General features: G+C 37.8%; 1 protein-coding gene across 3 annotated transcripts in view; it reads right to left on the reverse strand.

Annotated features, from left to right (window-relative positions):
- Nucleotides 1-22,310, reverse strand: part of LARS2 (leucyl-tRNA synthetase 2, mitochondrial) — a 134,517-nt gene that overhangs the window by 65,778 nt on the left and 46,429 nt on the right. For all 3 annotated transcript variants that reach the window (XM_074271416.1, XM_074271417.1, XM_074271418.1), the window contains exons 6-7: nt 14,514-14,603; nt 9,074-9,217 (exon numbers count right to left, since the gene is read on the reverse strand). In XM_074271416.1, the coding sequence (XP_074127517.1) occupies nt 9,074-9,217; nt 14,514-14,603 (234 nt within the window). The remainder of the gene's footprint in view (nt 1-9,073; nt 9,218-14,513; nt 14,604-22,310) is intronic.

The following is a 22,310-nucleotide window of genomic DNA, read 5'->3' on the forward strand; positions in this document are numbered from 1 at the left end:
TGAAGAGGGAATATTTGTCTCCTCATGATAACAGTCACCACCCCTCTCCCAGGGCTGTGATGAGGACCTCATGAGATGGGTCATCGTTTTATGAACCTTCACGGACTTTAGACTAGTTATTGCCACTGGGTAGTTTTAAAGACCATTGAGGTGGCCAAATGAATGCGCAGTCTCTGAGAACATGAAAGACTGAAATTAAAATCAAGGGAGTAAAGGGGAGATTGGATGCCATGGGTCTCATCTGCTTTAATGTTCCAAAAGCACAAGAAATATGCCAGAGACAATGAGGAAAATGAGCAATAAAAGGAAGGCAGAAGTACAAATGGGAGCACAATTTCTTGGCAAAATATCATCTCGAAGCACAGCTCTGAAGGAGGGAGTTAGAAAATAAGAATTAGAGAGAGCCAACCACGTGCTGCTGATCACATTTGTAACTCCTCCAGTCCTACAGAGTACAGATAATGGGGTGGGGTGGGGGGGACAGGGGACAGGGCCTATCTATAGTCACACAGGGGGAAGGCAACAGCAGGGCCAGAATCAGAGCCCAAGATGCTCCAACTACAAATCCTTTAAAAACCATTCTTTTACATTTAAAACATTTTAGGAATATAGTAAATTTTAAAATGTATTTAATATGCTTATTACAAAAAGGAGATCCAAGGAACTACAACCACAGAAAAGTGACCCTCAGAAAGGATAAGAGTCCTAAGAATCTCCAGCAGAAAGGGGTGAGTGTCCTTCAATTGAAATGGATCCTTGTTTTAAAATTAATACCAGATCTTCTGAGTTAACATATTCTCTGGGGAATAGTTCTTCTTACATTATTTTGCTAAAAAAAAAAAAAAGAAGAAAGCCTGGACGGCAAAAAACATTTCCTCCTTAATTTGAAATAATTTAATATAATCATTAAAGATGCTTAACCCTTCTCTGCCATCCTACCAACAGGAGAGCTTAAGGGCAGAGACAATGACTTCTAACCTTTGCAGTGACACACTAGAACCGTCCATAAAAACACAAATTTGCCTTCCAACGACATTCTACCCCTCTTCTGCTTTATTTTTTTGGCAGAAGGAGGAAGGGAAGGAGGGACAGGCAAGGGGAGGGAGGGGAGAAAGGGAAAGGAAAGGAGAAGGAGAGAGGAAGAGGGGGAGGGAGAGAAAAGAAAAAGAGAGACAGACACCAAGAGAGAAGAGAGAAAAGAAAGAAAAAAGAGAGAAAAGAGAGAAAAAGAGAAAGAGAAAGAGAGAGAGAAGGAAGGAGGGAGGGAGGGAGGGAGAGAAGGAAAAAAGAGAGAAAGAGGGAGGGAGACAGAGAGAAGCAGAAACAGACAGAGAAGAACAGCAGAACAGCAGAGGGAAGGGGAGAGAGAGAGACAGGGAGGAAGAGAAAGAAAAAGAGCAGGGAAAGGGAAGAAAGAGGAGGAAGGGAAGGAGAGAAAACAGAGAGGAGTGAGTGTTTTAAAAACCTCTAGCATAATGATTACTTTTTTATTTGAAGATAAAGTACTATATGCAAGCATCAAAATGTAAATCATTGTGGTCACTTTTAAAACATTTTCAGAATGATTTCTAGGCCAGGCCAAGATACCAGTGCCTGATTCCACGATATGGAACTGGCCAGCCCTTGGGGACATGATCACTGGAGAGCACAGCAGCCACAAATAATGTCTGACTCGACCATGTCTCATTCTGGTGGCAAAAATAAGCAAATACCCTCTCCATCCCTCACCATAGTTCAGCATGTACAAGCGGAGGATCCAAGACAGCGCCATAAAATGCCTTGCAGATATGATTCTAACATTGTTACTGGCTGTTTTTCATTCTAAAGAGTTATAAAACATTGACATTTAGCTCTCCTTGTCAAACAATAGAAAGGACATTCTCTTGGAAATAAATTTAACGGCTAAATATCAAAACTCAGAAATTAAAGTAATCAAAAACAGACTAAAGTAACATCCTTCTTGGGCAGAAATCAGAAGCATCCCCATATATTACCTGCTACGGACTGTTCGAGAGCTTAGTTGTTTCACCTCATCATGACTGAAACAAATTTGCTACCTGATAGCAACTGTTTAGGGCATGCACACACGGTAATGCGACCGTGCTGTGAAATCACACCAAAATGCCAGCCCAATCCTAAAATTAAAACCGACCAGTGCTGACATACCTGCTCGGGAGCACCCACTGATTCCTTTTTCCCTCACCCTCCCTCAAACCTAAGCCTCAAACACTTTTTAAGCCTCTCAAGTACAGACCCATTCTGAAGCTACAACTTTCAGGTATTCAGGGCAGAACACAGCTTGATGGACTATTTAATCCCTCAGTCTGTTTTCAATTTGGAAAGACTTGTCAAGATACAAAAGAAGACTGAGGGGCTTATTAAATCCTGAAAAAGATTAAAAGTGGTGCTAAAAATTATTCCCATTTAATCTGCAATACTAGACAAGTGCAATATTCTGGCTAAAAACCTGGTTTTTAATTTGGAAAAAGCACAGACTATGGTACCATACCAGGAAGTGAAAGGTTAACTAGTTTCCAAAGAAAATTCTCCCCAATTTTTTTTTTTTTTAAACTTTGGAGAAATGACATGGAGAAATCCTCAGTCCAGAAGGGACTTGTGACAAGCCCTTATATCAACATTCATGTGTCAGTTAGCCCAGTTAGGCCCTCTGTGCAGCATCTTGCCCTTATTAGACAATAAATGTTAAAATGAATTGAATGATGAGCTAACTTTAATTTACTACCTAAAACTTTTATCTGCCTTTACAATTTTCCCCCAAAGCTGTCATAAATTACAACAGCTATAGCATTCTTTAGGCAAGAGATCTATCTAAACTACATTTTACCAACTAATCTATCTAGAATAGAGTGTGAAAAGCAGAATGGGAAGTCATCATTCTAAATATTAAAAGATCACTTATCTAGTTTTTAAAAAAAAAACCATAAAAACCCATTAATGATGCTCCTTTAAAAGGCATGATAACTAGCTCTTATTCAAGGAAACATGACTCTAATCCCCTCCCCCCCGGCCAATTACCAATTAATATTTATTGACTGTTCAGAGGGTGACCAGATACTGCTAAATTTGGCATAGTCAGGATGATTTATAGTTAAGATAAAGACAAAATCCTCTCTTTCTCTGAGCTTACAAATGAGTTCAGAAAAGATCAGACCAGCAAGTAAATTAAAATCACTTCTTTTCCATCATTGCCTTTCACTTTTTCTGCCATTTATATAATTTTTTCCTCCAGACTTAACATTTTTGCACTTATTTCTCAGAAACACTTGATAAGTATGACCCCTGGTTGCTATGAAACCAACCTTCAATAGCAGGCAAAAGGTTTCTGATGTAGCAGAGAGAACTGACTCAGGAAGCCCAGGCTGTGGTTCTTGTTCCACCACCAGCTAATTTAGCCAGGTGATCCCTAATCAATCATTTCATTTGTGTGGGCCTCAGTTCTGTGATCTGTAAAATGGGGGGAGAGAGGAACATAGCCTATAGGGGTTTTTTGGCTCTACTGTTTTCTGATTCTATGATTTTAGACAAGTTACTTTATTTTTAAGACAGGCCAGGAAAGGGACACCTAAGGAATGAAGACTATTTCAAACTCAGAATCCTACGAACCTATGAAGACCTCTTCTGTGATTTTATATGGTAATAAGTGATTCTAAGGGCACACAATCCAGCTACAGATGCAGATAAGGGGGCCTGTAATATCACACAAAGTGTTAAATGTTTGTTCAAGGAAACATGGAGGAAAAAACTAATAGGGCAGTTGAGGGGCACAGTGAGGAAAGTGCTGGACTTGAAGGTGAAACCTACCTCTGAGGCTTCGTGGCCAAGTGACCCTTCTCAACCTCAGTTGTCGCCTGTGAAGAGGGGGGTATCAAAGGGGCAGAAGGAGGTATGGGTTCATCACCCCCCCCACCTCAAACACTCTCAGATCAGTTTTCAGCTCCTGGCTCTTGTCTGCTAAGGAGCTCTTTATTCCCAGTGGCATTTACTGTATGTATTTGGGGGATACTCAAACACAATGTCAAAAGCACAGTAATCTGGCAATCTCAGGGTGTCCCAAAGCTTAGTGCAAGCTTGAGCAGGCGTAAAGGACAAGTGCACTAAAACTTTAGGGACACTCTGTAGCCACTGACTTTCCTTGTATAAATTTATGAACAGATGGGATCGCCATTTTTATTATTTAAAGATCTTTTGCATAGACTCTATAAAATTAAATATAGACATGATCCTTGCCCTATAGCAGCTTCCAAGAGAAGAACAACAGTAACCACATAATTTTTTAAATTGTTTCATTTAAGTGAGTAAGTTGATGCTGGGAAAACTGGAAATTAGTATGGCAGAAACTAGGCATGGACCCACATTTAACACCACATACTAAGATAAGATCAAAATGGGTCCAAGATTTAGGCATAAAGAATGAGATCATAAATAAATTAGAGGAACATAGGATAGTTTACATCTCAGACTTGTGGAGGAGGAAGGAATTTATGTCCAAAGGAGAACTAGAGATCATTATTGATCACAAAATAGAAGATTTTGATTACATCAAATTAAAAAGTTTTTGCACAAACAAAACTAATGCAAACAAGATTAGAAGGGAAGTAACAAATTGGGAACACATTTTTACAGTTAAAGGTTCTGATAAAGGTCTCATTTCCAAAATATACAGAGAATTGACTTTAATTTATAAGAAATCAAGCCATTCTCCAATTGATAAATGGTCAAAGGATATGAACAGACAATTTTCAGATGATGAAATTAAAACTATTTCCACTCATATGAAAGAGTGTTCCAAATCACTACTGATCAGAGAAATGCAAATTAAGATAACTCTGAGATACCACTACACACCTGTCAGATTGGCTAAGATGACAGGAACAAATAATGATGAATGTTGGAGGGGATGTGGGAAAACTGGGACACTGATGCATTGTTGGTGGAGTTGTGAAAGAATCCAACCATTCTGGAGAGCAATTTGGAACTATGCCCAAAAAGTTATCAAAATGTGCATACCCTTTGACCCAGCAGTGCTTCTCCTGGGCTTATATCCCAAGGAAATACTAAAGAAGGGAAAGGGACCTGTATGTGCCAAAATGTTTGTGGCAGCCCTTTTCATAGTGGCTAGAAGCTGGAAAATGAATGGATGCCCAGCATTTGGAGAATGGTTGGGTAAATTATACTATATGAAGGTTATGGAATATTATTGCTCTGTAAGAAATGACCAGCAGGAGGAATACAGAGAGGCTTGGAGAGACTTACATCAACTGATGATGAGTGAAACGAGCAGAACTAGGGGATCATTATACACTTCAACAACAATACTGTATGAGGATGTATTCTGATGGAAGTGGAAATCTTCAACATAGAGAAGAGCTAATCCAATTCCAATTGATCAATGATGGACAGAATCATCTACACCCAGAGAAGGAACACTGGGAAATGAGTGTAAACTGTTAGCATTTTTTTTTTTTTGTTTTTCTTCCCAGATTATTTTTACCTTCCGAATACAATTCTTCCTTTACAACAACAACAGCAACAAAATTCGGTTTTGCACATATATATTGTACCTAGGATATACTATAAGATATTTAATATGTATGGGAAAGCCTGCCATCTAGGGGAGGGGGTGGAGGGAAGGAGGGAAAAAATTTGGAACAGAAGGGAGTAGCAGGGATAATATAGTTTAAAAAAAAAAAAATACCTATGCATATGTACTATCAAAAAAAAAATGTTCTAATTATAAAATTGATTTAAAAAAAGAATTAAACTTTTTTTCTAAATTCAAAACAAAAACAAAAATGAGTAAGTTGAGAATTTATGAGTACAAACAAAGGAGAGGTAATCATGGAGAAAATCATAGGGCTTCTGTATGATAGGCCTGGTATGATTCATGGTCCAAACAGATCAGAGAGTATTAGCAGGTAGGAAAAGAGGAGAGGAAGTTTTAAAAAGTTCTTATGAAAGAAGTAAAAATAAAAAACAAAAACAAAAACAAAAACAAAAACAAAACAAAACCTGGTGGTTCAATTTAACTTGGAAGAATAAATTACAAGCTTGGGGAAAGTTGTTTGTGTCAGCTGAACTTACCTACTTTGGACATACCTTTGTCTGGCTCACACCTTATCAGGTAAATATTCCATTAGAAGCATTTGCTTCTCTTGTATATTTTAAGGCTGTAATCACTAGTAGACTAGAAAATCTGATGGGATATTTAAGTAGGCAGCCAACATTTTCTCCACCATTTTAAGGGCAATTTAATTTTCCTTTTTAGACAAGAAATGCCCTCTCTCCCAGCTCTGTCTCCCTGTCTAGTTGCCTAGCTGTCTCTCATTCATTCTAGCAGAGCAGGAGATATTCTAATAATGTCGGAACTCCTCTTGCATTTTGCAGACCAAGTCCAAAAATCTGTCTTGCTACCGCCACCTCAGCCCTGTTGCCCACAAAACACCTCCCACACACATCTCTGCCAAAACTCTAATTCATGCCGTCAGCTACTCTGACTTCAGCTTTTCTCCATCACGGAAATTCTGGAGTCACATATTAATAATTCACAAGACAAACATTCTTAGGAAGATGAAATGGAAGAAATAAACCCCTAATATAGATCAGGCTTAATGCAATTTTTTGCTTCAGGGTTTTTTATAACTTTCCTGCATTCTTCTTGAAAATCTCTAAGGTAGAAGGAAAAGCATGTTTCCACAAAACAGACATGCTCATGCTAAGACCATCATTTGTATTCTTGCAAAGCTATAATCGAATATTTTATGAGATTTAAATACAAACCTTAGGCTGCTCTTCACCGAACCAGCACTGATGCAAGGAACAGTTCAGGTATTGCAGAGAGCACTGGGCTAGAAGGAGATTAAGGGTCTGCTCCCACTGGGGCCATAATTAGTTGTGTGGTATCACATAAATACTTTTCTCTCTCTGTCCTTTATTTCTTTATTTGTAAACCAAAGAAGCCAGTCTGGATAATACACAAGGTACATTCTGATTTTAAAGTAGTGTTTCCATGATTCTAATTCCTCAACCTTGTCTCTGCTCCTTTCATGTGCAAAGACCAACACACAACAGCCCAAAGAGTGAGACTCCAGCTAATGGAGAACCAATCTTAAAAGCAGCTTTAATTGGAACTTAGAGATGGGAAACATTTTGGCTAGGACAATCACAAAGCTTGGGAATCAATATTTTAGGTAAGAGGGCAGTCTATTACATGTCCCCAAAGGAAGCAGGGGGACATCAAGGCAAAGACTTGAGAAGCACAAATTTGAAGCCCAGTTTTAGGGCACAGTTTTATTTATTTTTTTCTGAGCTAAACAAACCACTAACCTCCAAAGAAAATCTTTTTAATGAATCTGCATGAGTTTTGAGAAAACCAAACCAGTCACCATGGCAACCAAACATTTCTACTAAAAAGCTGAAGCTGCAGATAACAATTTAGATAATGAAGCCTACTAGTTAGGTTAATACATTTCTAACCAGATAAATGTCAAAACCCAAGGGCTAATTGGATTTATCTTCAATAAAAATGACTATCAGAAAGCCACTTAGCAATATCAGGCTGGCATCCAAGACACAGAAGAATCTAAACGCAAAGAATTGTTACCATATTTAAGATCCTTCATCCGGCCCCGGGAAGGAAGGTGATGGCAGCATCACTGCTTAGTGAGTTCTTAAGGGTTATGGGTTACTTGTGTTGACTTCATCCCTCTCCTATATCTTTTAATAAGACATCAGGCAATCTTGTTTAAAAGAGTCCACCATCTTCCTCCCAGCCCCTTGCCAAATGTCATTAATATAGACTGTGTAATGCATTAGTTGGAAATAAAAATATTAGGGGCAGAATTTCTGGGCAGTATTGACAACTGGGTCTGACATATTGCTTCTACAACAACAGACCTAATTTAGTAATTTGATTAATTGTTAAAATAATTTACATTTATGTTTTAAGTACCATATTGGGTGTAATCCATGACCCATTTTACTATTCTGTCACAAGAACATGAAGAGTTAGAGTTACTCTTCTAGAGGCTAAATTTTAAGATTTAAGAAATGTACTCCAAAGCATTATGATTTCTTAACCTTCTTATTCAAGAATTTAAACTTTCTTGAACCCATTTATATTTTCAGTCTATGACATCTCTTGTTTATGAGCTGCTGCTTTGTGAAGGGGTACTTCATCTTAAATTTCCTTTCCTGAAGTTTTAGGGGATGGGCCATCATTCTAGTACCCTAGAACTAAATGACCAAGCTGTTATATGTACCTTGGCACAATTTCATGGACTTTAAGCCCATCTTCTCTTTGCCTTTCCAACCTCTACAACTCTTAATTTTTCAGCCATCATGACAGCTAGCAATCCTTTCCATTTCTGATTATTTCTGTATCTGTCCTAGACCTCACTCTTTAATTGCTTTATATTTCTAAAGCTACAGTGACCAGAATAGGGGCATCATGCTTTCATATAAAAGAAAATATTTTCTGCTTATTTTCAATATAACATTGAATATTTTGTTGTTGTTTTTATCTGTTTGCTTATTTTGGTCTGTTTTTAGCTGTGACAGCACACTGAGCTTCTTCAGGAAACAGTCAACAATGATAAACCAGTTTTCTTTTATGAATTGTAATCATTCACAGTTCCTCATTTCATACGTGTGATGTGGGCTATTTTGTCATGTGGGAGATATTTTGCCATTGCTCACCTTGAAGTCAAATTTATAGTGTTTTAAGGCACACTAAGCACTTTTGTCACAACAATCCTGCAAGGTGAGTGAGCTTGGTTTTTCATATGAGAAATCTAAACCATGATGAGCCTAAATGATTTGTCCAGAGTTAGATAATTAGTTCAGCCTCTGAGTTGTATTCAAGCCCAGATTTCCTGATCTCCAGTCTGGCACTTTCTCTTCTCAACTTTCTGAAACTCATCTGCCATTTTTTTTGCTCACTCATGTACCAGGAAACGATGCTGCCTCCCGCTGCTTATTTCTACTGGCTTCCCATTTCCATGGTGCCCAAATGCCTTAATATCATGGATCTAGGAGCCCCACACAACATACTCACTTTTGCATAGGCAGTTGTCTTAATAAACCATTGCTTCAGGTACTTCTGTTCCACTTTTGCTCCTGAGCGCCACGAACAGCCATTTTCATCTACTTGTTCATTAGCAAGCACGGTGTGATCCACTGGGTCCCAATTAACCAAGGCCTGCAAAATTCACAAAACAAAATGAGAAGCTATGGACCTCCTCAGGATTCATTACTGTGAGAGAAAGTTTAAGCAAATTGAACTATTCTACTCTCAGACTAGGAGCTACTGCTCCCTAAGTTACTCAGGGAAAATACTGGCCATCTAAAAGTGAACATACTACAAACATTTAAACTTTTCTCTAGACAGAACATGAAGCAATTTAGCTTATGCATCTTTGCCTTTGATGGCCCAAATACATCTGAGGAAATGAGTTTACAGGTTTATAAATTTTGGAAAAGAAGGAAAAAGGGAAAAAATAACATAGCAGAATTAAGTTACGTTAGGAAAACATTCATAGTGTTTCTTCTAACTACTATAATCATACAGGATAAGGATCTTCAGTTTACATTTAATTTCGTCTTTACTTTATGCCTCTCTCTGGAGATATTCCCCATTCCTGGCAGCTGTGGTCACATTTTTTGAGACAAAAGGGTACATGGGAGAAAGTAAATATCCAAGGAGTAAAGAGATACTCTGGGAAAATCTGGATAACAGCACAGTTTGTAAAAATCTAATAAATAATGTCTATAAGAGATTCGTATAAAGTTACCTAAAATCCCCCCAAAAAGCTAACCGGTTTCTAACATTATAATTGTTTTGTTTGTTTGTTGAGAGGCAATTGAAATTAAATAACTTGTCCAGAGTCACACAGGGAGTAAGTGTTAATTGTCTGAGACTGAATTTGAACTCATCAGGTTCTCCTGACTCCAGAGCCAGTGCTCTAACTACTATGCCATCTAGCTGCCCCTTTGTAATTTTAAAAAAAAGGGTAAACTTGCAGAGATCATGCATTGTCTCAGCTGACAAGTAGGACAAGAGAGATAAAAGGAGAAAAATGGATATATAATAGTTTTAATTTCTTCAAGTAGGTTACCCTCATCAAAAAAAAAAAAAAATGCAGTATTTAAAAGAATAAATATAAAGCATTTTCTCAGTAAATCTCAAAAGAGTTTTACTTAACCCCATTTAGTGTCTGTAATCAAAACAAAATCAGATAAAGAGAAACTGCCACAGTGCTATTTGGTAACTCCATGATGTCCCAAGTTTCAAGCTTTAATAATTTAAAACTTCACTAAGACTTTGGGGACAACCTAAATAGTTAAGAGTCATCCATCTGAAGTAAAATGCCAAAAATTTGACAAATGTATATTCTATAGAGAAATTAAAAGACAGAAGTAAAGAATACCCCCATCTCAGAGAAGTTATAAGAAGCAAATATCCAATCTTTCATATTTCAAAAATAAGAATAAACTATTTCTGGTGTAACAAGATTCTGAAAAGCAATATGGTACAATAAGCAGAGCATCAGGAAGACCTGGATTCCAGATCTGTCTCTGACACTTAATGACTCTGTGGCCTGGCACAAGACACCCAACTTCTCAGTGCTCAGAAGACTCCCCCAGATTCTAAGTCCAGAGGCCAGCTGTCAGCTTTGCACTGGTGAAGGGAGTTTGGGGAACATCATCACCACAGTTCAGAAACCCATGCCCTCGCCCCACCACTCCTCAACCCCCAAGAAATCTCATCCCCTGATCCTTCAAATCAAAATGTCCCGATCTCTGGCAACAAGGAAGTGCTAATCCTCAGGTTACTCTAGGACAGATGACAAAGACAAAATATTTTATCTTCCACCTTGATTAATTATGCTGCAAGGTTTTAGTAATTCAAGGGACTGATTTCACTGTATGGCTCCTCTTTCTACAAACTGATAATAGCCCCTTCCATGATTTAGTAGATGGTCTTTGAGGAGTCCTCTTGGCAAATATTCCATCATCCAGCAATGAATTTGATAAGCCTCTCCACAGTGAATTGTGCTGGTCCTTGGACAAAGGCCATACAATCCATGCTGGGCCACACCTGAAGCCTTTCGTTTGGGTAATTCTTTTTAGAGCCTGACCTTCACAAGTACAGGCTTTGAAAACTCAAGGTTACTTCCATACCATAAGATTTTGGAGTGGAATATTAGTGGATGCTTCCAAAGTACACTCTAATCTCATTCATCCAATACTAAAAGAAAAAAAACAAACCTGGTTAAGTAGATTTTTCAAAACTACAGCCTAAATCTCTAGTTTGTATCTGCATCTCTCTAGATGAGTCCCATATTACCAACTGTCCATCTCCAACTAGAGGTTCTATAGACAACCAAACTCAGCCCCATTTCTCTGCTTCCCAACTTTGGTGTTTCTGTTGAAGGCATCCCCATTCTTCCAGGCACTCAAGTTCACAATCTAAGTATCATTCTCAACTCCTTTATTCTCCTTTAACTCACCCTCAGTCAGCTGGGGGGTCTTGTCAGTCCTACTGCCACACTACACTGCACATTTGTCCCTTCTCTTAACTCAGATGGCTCTCAGTCTGATTTAAGCACTCATCCGTTCTTACCCAGAACAATGTAATAACCTCCAAATAACCTTTTTTTTTTTTAAATGCATCTACCACACAGCTATAAAATAGATATTCCTGAAGCACAGGCCTAGCATGTCCTCTTTCTACTCAAGAAATACCCATGGCTGCCTCTTGCCAGGAGAAACACAAACTGCTCTAAGCCTATTTTTCCAAGTTTATTACTCCCTCTCACAACTCTTGTTCTCTGGTCATTCCTGACATATAATGTCCATTTTCTGTCTTTATGCTTTTTCCACTGACTTTCTTCTCAGGCCTAGAAACCACTCCTTGCTCATTAATTTCCTTCAAAGATTGGCTCAAGTCCCCTCCCCCTCCCAAGGAAACATAGCCCTTTCCTATCTATTTTGTATTTAATTTTTAGTGGATGTACTATATCCTTCTCAATGTTATACCCTCTTTGAGGGCAAGGTCAGTTTACTTTCTTCTCTGTAGTTTTAGTATATAGTCTACTGCATGGCACACAGTAGGTGTTTAATAAATACTTACTAACTTGAATATCTTTCTTAAAATGTGATGCAGACCCGACTTCTATATTCTTAAGGTGGTTTGCCTAAAACAGAAGGACTGTAGCTCCTAAATTTCAAATGGACCAACAGGGGGGAAGGAATTGAGACCAAGGGCCTAATTGCATAACTGATCATGCTGCTGCAGTTAGACTATGGGTCATCAGGTGGCAGCAAAGAGACAGATTAAATGCTCTGAATAATGGCAAACAGCAGGGCCTGGCTTTTCTGAGGCTCCTAATAGAACCTAAGATTTTCTAAGAGTCAGCCTCCTGAAGTCGGAGTCTTTACCTGGAGAGTGTGATACAAGCACTTTAGGTGTGTGTTTGTGTGTGTGTGTGTGTGTGTATGTGTGAAGTGGGGGAAAGAGGCTGGGAGGAGGGGGGTACAAATTATTAACTAGGCAACTGTAAAATGGGAATAATAAGCATCTACTTCCCAGGGTGGTTGTGAGGATCAAATGAGATAATAATTGAAAAGAACTTCGCACCTAGTGCCTGAGAAATAAATGCTATGTAAATGTTAAATGTTGTTGTTGAATTATTATTAAATGATTACCATAGCAGATGTGGCAGAAAACTGAAAATAAGTTTATAAATAGTGTAGCTTTCCTACAGTCTCAGTCTATGCAAGGTTGTAAAATGTGTGTGTATGTGTGTGTGTGTGTGTGTGTGTGTGTGTGTGTGTGTATAAAATTACTTTCTCTAAGATGCAGATTCTTAATTTGGGGTCCCTGAACTGTATTTCAAGATAATCAGTCTCCCTTATAAGCCCACGTGTCTTATTTTATGCATTGGAGAATGATCCTGAGAAAGTTTCAAACTGTCACAGAGATCCCTGGAATTAAACAAGTTAAGTAACTCTACTATTGCTGATATGTTTTTTAATAAGAGATAAAATCATTAATCTGTCAGCATGGGAAATGTTTTGATTGAAAGCTTTTTTTGTTTGTTTTATGAAGAGGAAGAGAAATTTTCTCTTAAGGAATTTAGTGGAATGCCTCCTAAGAAGCAAAGACATAGTTATAACAACGATGCTTAAAACTGTCCTCTTTTTACAGTCTTCCTATTAGCTTTCATGCACAGTCTAAAGCACGATAGAATAATAACTGCTCGTTTGGCCAATTTTATTGGAAAAAAAGCCCAGCTATCTATATATTTGTTAAAAGTAAATAAATACCGCATTATGAACATTCACTCTAAATCTAATAATACCTTAATCCTTACTTCTGAAAACAACAAGCTTTTATAAAAATTAAGTACAAAAAATGATTTCTATTTCAAAACTAATCAGAATGTAATTCATCAATAAAATGAAATACATAATTGAAAAGCTTTTTTATTTAAACCCTGGGTTGTGATGGCCTCTCGTCACAGGACAATGCTCTAAATGAACAAATCTGATCGCAAGATCACAATGTCCTCCTGAGGACTAAGAAAAACAAATTAGTACATCAAACACAACAGAGCTGATGGCTAAGGGGAGGGGAGGGCAAAAAAGTGGTTTCACTGAAGTCTACCAGAGCTTTAAGGGCTATTTTTGGTTTCTGAACTTTCTTCCCTATTCTAAATGTTATTGCAACTGCCACCCTGTCACCGCCACCTCCTTCCCAAGACATCTCACATACTCCCTCAAGCTACAAGAGCGAGTTAGTATTTTCTGAATAATATCAACAGGGACAAAAAAAAGTAGTTCATGCTGGAAAAAATTATGTTTTGTTATTTTTTTTGGGGGGGGAAGGAAGAACAAGATTCCCACATAATAAGTGATCTCAGAAATGCCCCTTAGCTGCTAATTTCCTTTCCTCTTCTGTCTAGTTGGATTCTACTCATCCTTTAAGGCTCAGCTCCTGAAACACCTCCTCTGTGAACCTTTCTTGGATTCACTTAGTAGTCCTGCCCTCAGGCTTTCCACATTCTTCACATCCCTACTTCATAAAAATTTGTTCTCTATTAGAAGCTACCTTTACCCCTATATTACCTATCCCCTTTAGTTCAATCAAAGCTTCAGTTTTCTCAGTGTGGCTATCTCAAGCAGGTAATAACAAGAACTTTGATTATATGATTAAAACAACTCCCACTAAAACAGGAATCCCAGGTAGGGATAGAGATTAGAAAAAAAGTGATAGTGTGTGCTAAATATTTTTTTAGGCTTATTGCACGCTAAGAGAATGTAACACTAGAAAGGTCTTGGACATGTAGGCTTGTATTCATGATTGCTATCTAAACAAATGTTTTCCCATTGCATAATGCTACTTTCCAAGAAGATAGAACATTTTCAATGTGCAAGAGTATGCTCTAAATGAAGTCTAAGATGTAACAATCAAACAATAAATTTAAACTCACCTCCTTTTGGTAAGCTAGTCCAGCTTCATATAATTTAATAAAGAAATACTGGGTCCACTTGTAATAATCTGGCAAACAAGTAGTTACTTCCTAAAAAGGGAAGGAAAAAAAAGGTATAGACTACTGCAAACAATTTTTTTCATGATAATATACCAACCTTGCAATTAGTTTCTAAAAATCAATCAACCCACTCTAATGTTGATCAACCCATGAAATTTTCATTAGTTCAATCTACATCCAAGCCAATTTTATCCTGAGAAGACACTAAATGCCACCTTTCTTTCCCCAGAATATATTCCAGAAGGATGAACACAAAGACATGCTCATTTTTAAAAGCAATTAGTAACAGAACAAACACGAATCCCCTCTGAATCACATGATGGAAAATTAAATTTGGACATTTTTTTTTTTTTTTTGGTTACCACAAAACACATTTTGAGGCTTATCAGTCTGTATAGAACCTGCTCACTTACAAGGCAATAATACATGGAACTAGCATCAAACGCAGGAGGAAAATGTATTTCTTTTAGTATTATTCTTATTTTGAAAACAGGCACTGTATTTGTATTAACTAACTGGATCCCTAATAGCTTCTTTAGACTCATTATGTTCCATTATGTTAGTCTGGCTGTCCTCCACTCTTACTAATAGGTGCTCAAATGTATTATTAAATGTAATGGAAAAAATAATGGACCATGGAGCAAATTATGTTTCTAATTCTAAATGAAGTACTAACATCATTTTAAAACCTTTTCTTCTGAAAACATTATTTTTAAGCCTAGCCTTTTGAAATAAATCACTGAAAAAAGTAATCTAAATCTAAACGTGTTGAACAGAGGTACAAAAGCAACAATACTTCAAAAAAACATGACTTTTTACTTCCTTAATGTTCTTGCTGAATTTAAAGAAACTTAAAGAACAACATTGACACTAGTGATGTGCTTTTATATGGCACTGAATTTGAGAAGTAATCCAAATTGTTTTGTCCTGATGGAGTTTTGTTAAAATTAAAATAACTTGCTATCACTGGAATAATAATCCCCATAGTATCAAAGCTACAGGTGACCCAAAGGACAGTGCAAAGACACAGGTTGGCATAAGTAGGTTGCACTGTATTTCCAATGGTGCACACTTAGTTTACATAAAGGATTTTTTCCAGGACATATATATTGGCAAAGACAGTAGGTTGGCAAGGAATAACGAGTACCCAGCTTGAGTGAAGTGCTGCCTTGGAACCCAGGGACTGTTCAAAGACCTAGGGAAAGGCTTTCAGCACCTTGGAAAGATCCTTTGAAAGTATTTATCTCACAGGAAAAAAAAGTTGGGACCTTTAGTCAGTGGAAGGAATATTCATATCAGTAAGATCACAAATCCATTAAAGCACTAAATATAGTATTCTTAACTAGAAGGAGCTAGGAATAAAAATAAGCAAATGCTTAGCTGTACAAATGAAAAGAAGCTCTTTTAAAACAGTGAGGAGCAAGGAGGGGAGGGGAAGGAACTGTGCCCTCCCCTCTCCTCCATCCCTTTCTCCTGTCAGTTCTTGAGTACTTTATTAGGTTCCTTTAGGTATATGATTTTCTTTAGGATAAAGAGAGACCAGGGGAGAAGCTTAAGGGTAAAAGCTACTTCATGGGGTTTCATAAGGGTCTTTGATCCTGACCTAGTGTAAAGGACAAGGAGCAGAAGGAGCCCAGATAGTGAGTCCCTGGTTTAGCCCATAGACAAAACAGAGATCACCCTAATCCTGGGGCTAGCTTCCAGTCCTCAGTCAGGTCAGCTCCATCTTTAATGAACTGTTAATACTAGATATACTTATTTTATAAACATTCACTGGTATGATTTTAATTTAAAAGGTCCTTGAGTGTCAAGTGTATATGGCTGAAGAAGTCTAATATTTATTCTTATACAAATGATAGAAAGTTTCTTGCTTGAGAGCAGCAAACTGAGTTAAAGTAAAAATTCAGTGAGAAAAAATAAACCCCGCTAAGAACTGCTTTAAAAACTTCAAATTATCAAAAAAAAAAAAAAAAAAAGGGTGTGTGTGTGTGTGGCAATGCAACATCATGTGCCCACAGTTCCTGTGGTAACAGAATAGAAAGAATTCAGACCTACAGATGATGGGTGGGTTTCTAAATCCCATTTCATCATTTACAATGGTAGATGGGGCCAATTGATCAGGATCAAGGAGTTGGGATTAGATTTAAAGGACAAATGGGAAAGAGTACTGTGTGGGGAGTAATTGCATGAAAGAAAGTTGGGATAGGTAATTACTGGAAGATACATCCAAGATTGATTAGGGGGAAGGAAAAGAGGGCAGACGATGAGAGCAGAGATTTCAAAAATTCAATCCCCAGTCTATATGTGGCTCATAACACTTGAGTGCAGTCTAAATCATGGAGTTCCTATCTGATTGTAATATGTTGATATGTTAATAATAATAAAAATATGCAAAGGTGTGTTGTTTTCTAAGTCAATATGTAGCTCACAGAAACATTTATGTAAGAGTTCTATCTGCTTTTCACACTCCTAAGCTAGAGGGTTAAGATAGCATGTATAGGGAGGATGAATAGGACCAATACTGGGATGGTAGTGATTGTGGAAAAGTTCAGGAAGCATTGAATGTCTATGCTATGGATTATGTACAAGAAGCAATTTACTTCATATGTGCAGTAAATAGGAATATAAGCAACAGTATTATTTTCTCATATTATTTAAATACTATATATAATGTGTTAATGAAAACATTGTTTCACAAAAGCAATTTCTTTTTCGGGGGGCTAATTTCTGTGATACAAGTATAGTGTTTACCATTTATTGGTATAACAATCATTTGATACTAAGTGCTGTAACAAAGAAATTTCAACTTTCCCATTTCTAGATGTTACAAGACTATGAAAAGAATACTAACTATACTCAAATTTCACAATGATCTCCTGAAGTATAAAATTTTTTGCAGTTTAATTATTTTAAGTTGCATCCAATTCTTCATGACCACTTTTGGGCAAAGATACTGGAATGGTTTGCCATTTCTTTCCCCAGCTCATTTCATAGATGAGAAAAATGAGGCAAACAGGGTGAAGTGAAACAGTCTTTCTAATCCCAGGCCCAGTACTCTATCCACTGGGCTAAAATAGATACTCCTTCTGTATGTTTGCTGGAAAGAGTCTCCAGAACATTTTTCCTTTATTAGGCTACGGTTTTGGTTAAGAATAGTTAGCAAACGTGTTTAACCTATATTGGATTACTTGCTATCTATGGGAGGGGTAGGATAGAAGGTGGGAGAAAAATTTGGAACATAAGCTTTTACAAAAGTGAATGTTGACAACTATCTTTGCATGAATTTGGAAAAAATAAAAAGCTTTTAAACTTAAAAAAATTTTTTAAATAGTAGATGGGTAAGGAGAATAAAGAAAAAAAAGACACTCCATGAAGGTGAGGGAAAGCATGGAGAAAAGAAGATCTTGGCACAGAAGCTCTGAAAAAAGAAAAGCTCCTAGCAAACCAAATCTCGGGCTTATTGATAGAAGAAAAAGAAAATAATCTGTGGAAGAATCACATTGGGCTCCACTTCAGCGAAATCTCAGGAGGGTTCAAAAAGGGATGAATACACACACACATACACATAGAGTTGTATATACAGATGTTAACTTATCCAACAGGGAAATTGGAGAAGGGAAATGATAAAAGGGAAGGTAAGTTAAGGGAGGCAGTAGTTAGAAACAAAATAAACTTCTGAGGAGGGACAAAATAAAAAAGAGGACAAACAGAAGAAAATAGGATGAAAGGAAACCTGCAGTTATAATCATAACTTTAAGTGTGAATGGGATGAGTTCACCTATAAAATGGAAGCAGACAGCAGAATGGATCAGAAACCAGATCCAACAACATGTTGTTTACAAAAGACACACCTGAAAAAGAAAGATTCACATAGAGCTAAAAAATAAAGGACTGGGGCAGAATCTATTATGTGAACTAAAAAAAAAAAAAAAAAAAAAAAAAATGACAGGGAAGCAACCATGATCTCAGACAAAGCAAAAGAGAGACCTAATTAAAAGAGATGATCAAGGAAACTACATCATGCTATACGGTATCACAGACCAGGGCTGGTTAAACTTTTTCCACTAGAACTCTTTTTGCCTAAGAAATTTTTACATGATGCCATACATATACGTATGGAAACCAAACATTTACTGATGACAAATCATAATTTCACAACTCCCACATTCAGTTTAGAGACCCCATATGAAATCATGACCCATAATTTAAGAACATTTGGTAAACAATGAAATAATATAAAAATATAACAAATTTCTCTGATAAAGGCTTCATTTCTCAAATATATATATTGAAAATAGAACTGAATCAAATTTATAAAAATTCTCCAATTGATAAATGCTCAAAGAATATAAACAGGCAGTTTTTCAGAAGAAGAAATCAAAACTGTGTCTAGTCTTATTTTTAAAAATGCTCCAAATAATTATTGATCATAGAGAAGCAACCTGTAACAATTTTGAAGTACCATCTCATACTTATCAGAAATGACAAATGTTAAAAGGAAAGAAGGAAAAATAGGTGTACTAATGAAATGCTGGTGGAATCGTGAACTTGTCCAAACGTTATGGAGAACAATTTGGAATTATGTCCAAAGGGCTATAAAATTGTACATCCCCTTTGACTCACAAGTAGGCCAGTATCCCAAAGAGATCAAATAAAAGGGAAAGGACTTACATGTACAAAAAGATTTGCAACAGCTATTTTTGTAATGACAAAAAGTAGGAAATCAGGGGAACGCTCATCAGTTGGGGAATGGCTTGAACAAGTTGTGGCACATGATTGTTATAGAGTACTATTATATTCTAAGAAATGACAAAGAGGACAGTTTCAGAAAAATATGGCCCCCTTGCCAGGCTTTGGTGTCAGTTTGGAAAAAGAGGAGTTTGACCTTTAAGCTCCCTTTTGGTGATCCTGGGAGTAAGCCTGTGACAGCCTCTAAGTCATGCAGCTCTAATGCCAGGGATGGGGGTGAAATTAAAAAACCAACCAAGTTTTATCTTGTTTTTTTTTCAGCACAATGATCCAGTAATGCAAAGGTCTAGAAGTCAGCAGACTCCAGAGGCCTGCCTAATTCATTCTGAGAGTCAAAAATGAGACTGAAAGCTCTGAGGGTTTGTGTTCTTTATTATCTTTGGACCTCCAGCATTAGGACTTTTTAAAAAATTGAACTGAAAGATTATAATGGTGACAAAGCTTATTTTTATTATTAAAACTAAACTAAATAAACAAAACTAGAGCATTTTAGCTTCTGGCTGATAAGTCACATCCCCAAACCTGGAAGGAACCTTAAAAATCATCTGGCTTCACGTTCTCATTTTACAGATGAAGAAACTAGGCCTTATACAGATAAAAGGAGTGGACAAGGCCACAGAGGTAAGTCTGGGGCATAAACAAGACTGGATCACTCAGATGCTCTTGACTTTTAATTTAATGCTACAGGGTAGTTAAAATTTTTAAGTGAATCCCAGCAGAGGTGTGGCTGAACATTGCCTGCTCTATCAACTGAATTCTGTTTAAGGTGTGCTTGTTATGGGAACAAAAGGACTTACTATCAATTTCTTTCTTTAGCACATAGCCCAGTGGCACGGACTCCATGGATGGCCACCGGAGTTGTTCATGCATTTCAGTCATGTCCAACTCTCCATGACCCCATTTGGGGTTTTCTTGGCACAGATACTGGGCTGGTTTGCCATTTCACTCTCCAGTTCATTTTACAGGTGAGGAGATTGAGGCAGACAGGGTTAAGTGACTCGCCCAGGGCAGCACAGCTTCTAAATGCTGATCCCAGAGATGAACTCGGGAAGACGAGCCTTCTGGACTCCAGGGCCGGCACACTATCCCTTGCAGCACCACGTTCTTCCCATTTGCCAAAGAGGATAGAAAATGTTCTTCCTGGTAATCCAAGGCATGGGAAAAGAAAAAGAGGTAAGGGGTAGGACATCAGGATGGAAAAGATTTGGAAAACGGCAGCTTTTCAAAATGCTGTTTTCCTGTTTGGTTGATATTTTTAAGCAAACTGGTCAGCACAGAAATAGAGATCAAAAGAGGGAGAGGAAGAGTATGGAGTGGGCAAAGTGGGGATAATTAGGGGTCCCTGAAGGCGCAGCCTCAGGAAGTTCTGGAGGCTGGAGGAGGAGGCCAGATTCTGCTCAGGATGCTGGGAGCTTGGGATGCGTCTCAGTCACCACCTGGGATAACTCGCCCCAAAGAGGCCCATTCCAGACTGTTACTCTTCTCGGAAAATGCTCATCACAAATGAAACTGACATTTAAAAGAAATCTAGCTCCAAAAGAACAAACATCCCCAGAGAAGTCTGTTCCCAGATCAGTGAATACCTAAAATCAGTCACAGCCATCCCCCCTTACCATCACAATTCCATCAAAGTTAGCTTGCCCAACAAAAGTAATTCCTTACCGCCTCTCCATTCCCCCCCCCCCCATCTTTCTCCCAAAAGCCAACATATTGGTTAAGTCAGCCACAGAACAGCCCTGGATTTTGAAAAACAAATAAGGTAAGGGAGGTTAGCAAAATACTGCACGTGATTGTTTCTAATGACAAGGTATCAACTCCCACCTATCAGCAATGTCACAGAGCCTTAGGCTTAAAACAATGAGGCTCTGGGAGAGGAAAGGGGGAGAAAATCACATATCTTTTGTCACTTTAACTTTTAAAATGAACCTACATGACATGTACTTTTTTTGTCATTTGCTCCTTATTGTAACTGATTAAAAGAAGGCACACAGTAATGGTCTTATTTCTCCTCCGCCCCCTTTCCCCCATTCTCTAATTGAATTTTGAGAGGCTTTGGTGGAGGTGTTCTCAAAACAGGTCACAAAGGGCTGCATTAAATATGAGAATGGAAAGCTGCCTTAGGGATCCTTACTGATTTTTTTTAGCCTTCAGTATTTATCTGATTTTTCTCCCTTTGTTATAGTTCAAGGTTTCCATCTGTAGCACTAGGTCCGTGGTTGTGGTGGAGGATAGAAAAAAGAAAATACGTTCGTCATTGCTAGATTAGAAGAAATATGACTGCCTGTATGAGGCCATATGCACTAAACGATCACCACCACCCTCCTGAAATGAAAAAGGGAAGTCTGGAAAACCCTGGAACACTTAGAAACAAACACTTTAGTGCAAATTAATTACCTGGGTACAACCAAGGGCAATGCATTCTTTTAGCAGATTTACAAAGGGAACCCATTAGCCCATCATAAACGTTTAACAAATTATCAAATAATTTTCTTTATCATGTGGTCTAAAGGAATGTCAACAACTATTTATTACATAAATACATCCTTTCAGACACCAGTGATCGCTCACATTTCTCGTTTTCAGGCCCACTTCCCAATTTGTCCTCTAGGTGAGTAGTCAAGTGTTCTCAGAGGAAAACAATGAAAAAAACCACTTCATAGACACTCATTTACTTAACCAAACTGCTTGCATTTAAGCCATCTAATATCTGATTTGTAGCAATCCTACTTTGCCCAAAAAGCCAGACATTCTGAATACTTTATTTCAGTGGTCCTCAAACTTTTTAAATAGGGGCCAGTTCACTGTCCCTCAGACTGTGGGAGGCCAGACTATGGTAAAAACAAAAGCTCTCACTCTGTCTCCGCCCCTCAGCCCATTTGCCATAACGCAGCGGGGGTATAAACGTCCTCAGCAGCTGCATCTGGCCCGGGGCGTAGTTTGAGAACCCCGGGTTTATTTCCTAAGAATATTCTGGACAGAACACATGGA

The sequence above is a fragment of the Sminthopsis crassicaudata genome, chromosome 5 (assembly GCF_048593235.1).
Source record: "Sminthopsis crassicaudata isolate SCR6 chromosome 5, ASM4859323v1, whole genome shotgun sequence".
NCBI classification, from domain to species: Eukaryota; Metazoa; Chordata; class Mammalia; order Dasyuromorphia; family Dasyuridae; genus Sminthopsis; species Sminthopsis crassicaudata.